At 31.3% G+C, this 7450-nt stretch overlaps 1 protein-coding gene across 1 annotated transcript; it reads right to left on the bottom strand.

The window, feature by feature from the left end:
• Positions 1-2648: 2648 nt before the first annotated feature.
• LOC111883575 (uncharacterized) lies at positions 2649-4851 on the bottom strand. Its single transcript, XM_023879897.2, has 5 exons — positions 4426-4851; positions 4107-4263; positions 3953-4003; positions 3736-3828; positions 2649-2866 (listed from the first exon to the last, which is right to left on the bottom strand). Exons 1-5 carry the CDS (start codon positions 4569-4571, stop codon positions 2807-2809), a joined length of 507 nt encoding a protein of 168 aa, XP_023735665.1. The 5' UTR covers positions 4572-4851; the 3' UTR covers positions 2649-2806.
• Positions 4852-7450: the final 2599 nt, after the last annotated feature.

Raw genomic sequence — 7450 nt, 5'->3', positions numbered from 1 at the left:
AGAATTTAAAGGTTAACTATAATTAGGATTTGGACCCTCCGCACGATGTTGCGGAAACTTACTATGTTGAAAAACGCAGTGTGATATGGATAAGGTTTCGTGAAACTTTGTCAACATAGATTAAACCTTGAAGCGTGTTTAGATTGTAATTTTGTTTTTATAAGATTCAAACCAAACAATTATGTATGGAGGAGGCAGACAAAAATAAACGAAAACTATAAAAAATTCATATTAATGACCAAAAACATAACTTTAAAATACAATAAAGAACCAAATTGCAAATTACAAAATACCAATAATTTAACTTAAAATTATTAAAGTTGAAAATTGTTAGATCAAAATTATTTAAAAGGAAAAAACATAAATATAAAAATATGCTTCTACGAGAGTAAAACATTTATCTACATAAAGATGATTATTTTGAATGTGGTGTTGTGTACATAAAAAGATGTATTGTAATTGGAATTTAACAATTTTTACTCTAGCCATTAGAAAACAAAATGAACATTATATAGTTTTCACATACAGGTTTTCATAATATATATATATATATATATATATATATATATATATATATATATATATATATATATATATATATATATATATATATATATATATATATATTATGAAAACCTGTATGTGAAAACTATATAATGTTCATTTTGTTTTCTAATGGCTAGAGTAAAAATTGTTAAATTCCAATTATATATATATATATATATATATATATATATATATATATATATATATATATATATTATGAAAACCTGTATGTGAGAACTATATAATGTTCATTTTGTTTTCTAATAGCTAGAGTAAAAATTGTTAAATTTCAATTTTATATATATATATATATATATATATATATATATATATATATATATATATATATATATATATATATATATATATATATATAAAAGGGAGTAAAGTGGAACCTTATTTAATAAAGTGGGTTGATTGCACAAAATATTTAACTTAGGAAAAAAAACATTGGTAGAATAAAAATTGTTAGTATTATTGACTCAAAATATTACTAACATTAATGGTAAAAAAACACTTTTTATGTTAATTATTAATATTTGACATCTAAAAAACATCGATTGAAATTTTTGAGACAAATATATAAGAAAAATAAATTTAAGGTATTACTAAATACCATATTAAAAGAACGAAGGGTTTTTGATCCAACAGTTTTTTTTTCTGAGTTCAATGGTTCAAGTTCCGTTGTGAACATATGTGAATAAATTAGTAGTTTAAAGAAAATATATTACCAAAATAACTTTAAATTACCATTCCACATTTTCACTCTATTTTATCAACTGTTCGGTGGACCATTCATAAACTATTCGATATGAAGTTCATTTATTTATCAAATGTTCGGTGGACCATTCATAAACTATTCGATATGAAGTTCATTTATTTAATATTTAGTTCATTTAGTTAAATAAACAATCACGAACGTTCATGGTTGTACGTTATGGTTTAAGTTTATATACAAGTGGAAGTGGAGCTTCTAGAAGTTATTTATATTTACAACATTTAGATTTCATACAAATATCAAAGGGACATTAAATAAACAAATCAAACGTGTTGATTATCAACTTATATGGTTCTCATTTTGATGTTTATGTTCATTTATATTTATTTTTTATGTTTATTTTTTTAAGTTTGTTCTTTTATGCTCGTTCATGTATGTTTGTTTAGCATCTTAACGAATATAAACAAACGAAAACAAACAATGTAATTTGTTAAACAAACGAATATGAAAAAAAATCCGTTCGTATTTTTTTGTTTAATCGGTTAATTAGTAATTAAACGAACATGAACAAACTATTGTTCATGTCCGTTATGTTCGTTTACATTAATGTATGTGGCAGGTGCCTCCAAGATGAAAACCTAGTGATTGATGTGCAAAATTCAATAAATATGTCTAGAGTTCAAAGCATGATGCGTCCAAAACATTTCTAGTAATCCGTGATTTACACTCACTACCCAACAGCCCTAAGTTCGTTTTAATTTATATAAACAAAGTAGGATAATATGAATGGTCACATGTTCAACAAATTAAAGAACTCCAAAATCACTACGCAAGACTTTGGTTGTGATGCATAATTTGTGCACCATAAAGACTTAAATTTCAATAAACTTGGTTCAAAAAGGTTGCATATGAAGACACTTATTTATTGTTACATATTGTTATGCAATTTACAAATTAGAAGGAAAAAAGAAAAACAACTTGAGGGCCAATCAATCAAAGTAGTTGTATAACCCATGTCTTAAATTCAAAAATAATTGCAAGTTTCTGAGTTTGTTTTCTTGAAAACTTTTATTAACATGTATTATCTAAAGTCACGCATATTCAACAAAATAGAGAAATTTTGTTTGGGAAGCTTCATTACTAAAATGTGTGGACAGGCTCCGGTTCTCATTTGAAAACCTGATATCCAAAAAGGACCCGCAACCCAACCGGGTCCGACAATCCAGTACGGGTTCCAAGCATTCCAAGTAAAAAAGAAGAAGCCATATCTTGAGTTTGAAAAGTCAAAGCAACAGATTTTTCAATATTTAGATGGGAGACATTTGATATGATATACATATACCAAAACAAGTAACCATAATAATAACAAGAATTTATACACGGATAATAGGAAATATATCATGAATTCAAAGTTGAAACTAGACAAAGTTTTGACAATGTGTTTCATGATACAAGAAGTAGAGTCAAAAAGAAGCTTGTTATCTTGGAAAGTTGATTTTAAATAATGGAGCATAAACAAAGAAACATATGATGAATGAAGTGTTAGGCTGAAATTTTCATTATAAAAGCCATCACTATTCCCAGGACTGCACCTGCTGCAACCTGCATCAAATCAACCCATTCATTACTCATTACAAAGTTTTTTTTTTTTTTTTTTTCAAACTTCATGAAACTAGATGAGATGCTGTTTGTTTGTTTGTTTCTTACTTAATGAGGACAATGGGTAATGATAAATGGAATTAGACAAAATATGATCATTTTATCCTTACATTCTCAAAAAGAATTTCAATATCTCTTATTAAATCATAACAATATTCATTAGTTTTAGCATGAGAGGAGTTGGGAGGAAAAAAGAAGAATGACAAATAAGTAAAGGCTTAGTATTTTAATACATTATGCCTGGCTTAACCCATTAATGTTATTCTGTTCAGATTAAGTAAAAATCTAGATTATGTGCTTAACACATTAAGCTCATTAGGTAAAAAAGAAACAGCCACTTAATCTTGTAAGCTATGAACTCAAGACACTAAGCCAATCTATCTAAATAAATAAAATAATAATAATAATAATAATAATAATAATAATAATAAACTTAATTGACTGGTAAGCTAATATACATGTGTTTCTTTTTGACTTAATGCAAAAAGAATGAGCTAATAGAGCAAGTTAGGGAAACGAGACTTTTCCCATTAAGTCCCAGCTTTTTACAAATTTGCCCTCATTCTTTCCTTTCCATTTCTCAGGTATACCGTTTATTTTCTCAAATATTTTTTAAGCATCATTTATCCAAACAGCAACACTTGATGAGAAAAAAAAAAAGCATTTTGACATAAGAGTCTAGTAATTCCCAAATAATTTCATTTTTGAAAAATGGAATATCATCTTTGAAACAATCAATGGAAATATGGAATTGTAGATTACATAATAATAATAATAATAATACATATAGAGAGAGTTGGATTGAACCAAACCTGCAATGGAGTGTGACCAAGTGAATCTCGTAGAGGTCTGACATTGGAAAGTGGATGTTCTGGAGGCAACTCACAGACAATTTGATTCAATAACTGCATTTACACAATCAAATGATTTTCTTATACAAACAATCCAAGAATACTTATGAAAGAAGTCACAGGTCAAAAGTTAAAGGCCATTGACATTTGACAATGACAAAACATAAAAGGAATATACCTCAGCTTGTCGACCAGCATGAAGTCTAACACCAGTTGCATCATACATTACCTGTCAAAGGAAAAAAAAAAAAAAGTAAAATTGATGTTAATGATGAATATAGATGTTGATAGATGCATATTAATATGAAGTTATTAAGTAAACAAAAACGTACAACACATGAAAGAACCACTGCAATGGCAAATGATGATGAACCAGTGCCCTCTTGTAAACCTATGCATGCAGCAAGAGCTGTAACAGTTGCAGAATGTGATGATGGCATGCCACCTGAGCTAAGCATCCTTCTTGTATCCCATTTCCTCTCTTTGAACCTGCACATCCAAAAAAACAAAAACTAAATTTCCAAGACAACACTAAAATAAATCCCAATACTTAAAAAAAACACCCAATCTAACTACCACTAAATCCAAATAATAACCGAGTTTTATCGAAACACACAATAGATTCGCGTGAAGGAGATATAGAGAACGTACCAATGGGTAAACACTTTAAGAAACTGAGCGATAAACAATGACAGAAAAGCAGAAAGAAGAGGGAGATTGGACGGCAAAACGGAGGATTCTGATGAGTAAGAACGGAGACTGGAAGACGCATCAGCCGCTGTGATCACCTCGTCCATTACAAAAACGGAAACAAACTCCCCCCTCTCGCTGTTAATCGTATAGATCTTCCAAAACCCTCATACATCAACGACAACAATTGTGTTGTGGCGATGAAATTTGAAGATCGCAATGAATTTATTGAACTGTAATTGGTAGATGTGGACGGCTGGAGTGGCAATCAGTGAAAGTAAAGCATCTCGCAATTTTTCTGGCGGATGGGTGGACGTCGGCGACGGACGGATACGGCTGGCAATTCCACTTTCCACGCCAAAAAACATAAATTGGGTCAAAAAAACGACACGCCAAATTATTTTGGTTAGATGGGTTCTTCAATTGATCCGTCCGAATCTGACCCGTTTATGATAAACTAACAATTTTTTTTACAGAAATAAAAAACAGAAAAAGGGGTTAAAAGTGATTAAAATCTGGTAATACATTTACTTTGGTAATATATTCATTAAAATTTTAATTTCTTTTTCTTCCATCAAAATAACCCAATAAAATTCAAACTTTCATTCTCGTTAACAATCCAACTAAAATCGTTTTTTTATTTAATATAATGTCTTTATAATTCTTTTATATTATAATCTATTTATAAATAGAAAATCAAAATTGAATATAAAAATGTGTTGATATTATAGTCTACTTATAAGTAAAAACATTATATATATATATATATATATATATATATATATATATATATATATATATATATATATATATATATATATATACACTAAGTACATCTTAGGTCCGTGCTAAGATATAAAATACCTAGCCTGTCTCTAGCATGCAATAATATCTCATAAAGTGCATCATAAATATCTCATTCTCGGTGATAACTCCACTTTCGGTGATAACTCCACTTTCTCGGCTCATCCTCGAAAGTATCACCGAACTCTGTAACTCTACCCCTCATGGGTTCTAACTGGATACTCTCACTCATCACATACTCAAAAGCATAACACACATAAAAACAAGTCCTAGGCTAAGGCATCAGCCACTCTAGTCCTAAGATATGAAATACCTAGTCTGTCTCTAGCATGCAATAATATCTCATAAAGTGCATCATAAATATCTCATAACACAAAAGTAAGGGTATTTTGGGAAATCACCGTTCGGGCTCTGGCTGATTGTACACAGTGCTCTTTCTCGCTTTCTCTTTGAACTCTTATTCACTTTTAGAAATTCATTTATTTTGAAAACTTTTCTTACTTTCTCAGCTTGAGTCCAGATTTACCCGAAGGCGCATCCGAAACCCTCAAACCAAGGCTCTGATACCAACTTGTAACACCGAAAATTTCAAACAATTTTTCATTTAAAAATAATCGTTTAATTCTTAGAAACACTTGTGTTAAAATCTCATTCATAATCGAATTACAAAACATGACTCCATTTTCACTTGTATAGAAAACCAGGATCCTCAAAACATGACTCTTTCTCTGGTGTGTACAATCAAGTCGGTGCCGTCCCGTGATCCTAAAAGAAACCTGAAACACATACATAAAACAAAACACTGTAAGCACGAAGCTTAGTGAGTTCCCCAAAATACCACACACAACACATATTAGCCACTCGAGGCTATAACTATGTGGGTCCGTGGACCCTGCTCTGTGAACCCTCTGGTTCTAACTCTGTGAACCTTCTGGTTCTAACTCTAGGAACCCTCCGGTTCCAACTCTGAAAACATGCACAGCATAAATCACATAGAAATAATGCAGTACAACACATAACATACATAGCATACAAATACTCTGTCACATAACTCTGGTTACCTACTCAAGGTAAAGTATAGTGAGAAGACTCACCTGGCAAGCAGAAAGCAGATATCCCCACACTTGAATCTCGAACTCGCCGCCGCCTAACACGTAAGGCATATACTCTCATGAATATAACTCTCGAGACTAGAATCAGCCCTCTCATGTGTGACATCCCCATTTTTACGGCCAGAAAAGACCGATTTTGTTTATGCTTTATAAAAATCAGAGTACTTCTTTAATAAAAGTGTCGCGGAATTTGTCCCCAGAAAAACATGATAAATACGTTATTAAAACATTTTCGAAGAAACGTATTTTATTCATTTTAAAACGTTTGGGATGTCATCGTCAATACAGGAACATAAGCATAAACAGAACTTACATTCATTTACACTAATGATTTACATCTCCTTTATTCTCTCAGTGAATTATGTCTTCGTATTGATACCTGTGATACAAAGAAAACTGAGTGGGTCAGGCTTGGGAGCCTGGTGAGCATATAGGGTTTTCAACCCACAATAATACATTTATTATATTCAGTTATCAACAATCAACCCAAATACCCATCCCCATTATCTTCTTTAAGGTTTTACCCTAAGAATCGATTATACTTTCTTCATTCATTCCTAAGGGTTTACCTGAGGAACTGGCACACAATCCATTTGCTACCACGGTTTATACAATAAGTACTACGTCGCATAGTCACCAGGGTTCATACAATTGGCACTACGTCTCATAGTCACCAGGTCTTACACAATAGGCACTACGTCTCATAGTCACCTGGGTTCATACAATTGGCACTACGTCTCATAGTCACCAGGGCTCATACAATTGGCACTACGTCTCATAGTCACCAGGGCTTACACAATAGGCACTACGTCTCATAGTCACCTGGGTTCATACAATTGACACTACATCTCATAGTCACCACGGTTTACACAATAGGCACTACGTCTCATAGTCACCTGGGTTCATACAATTGGCACTACGTCTCATAGTCACCACGCTTTACACAATAGGCACATCATCACCAAGGTTTATCAAATAGGCACAAAGTCGCATCGTCACCAACTATTCCATCTACCCATGTTCTACCCAACATTTTTGTAGATATAAATACAAACACAATTTAAATAATT

This window comes from Lactuca sativa, chromosome 5 (assembly GCF_002870075.4).
Source record: "Lactuca sativa cultivar Salinas chromosome 5, Lsat_Salinas_v11, whole genome shotgun sequence".
In the NCBI taxonomy this organism is placed as follows: domain Eukaryota; kingdom Viridiplantae; phylum Streptophyta; class Magnoliopsida; order Asterales; family Asteraceae; genus Lactuca; species Lactuca sativa.
Note: the sequence above shows the minus strand (reverse complement) of the source record. Positions and strands in the feature narration are given on the sequence as shown.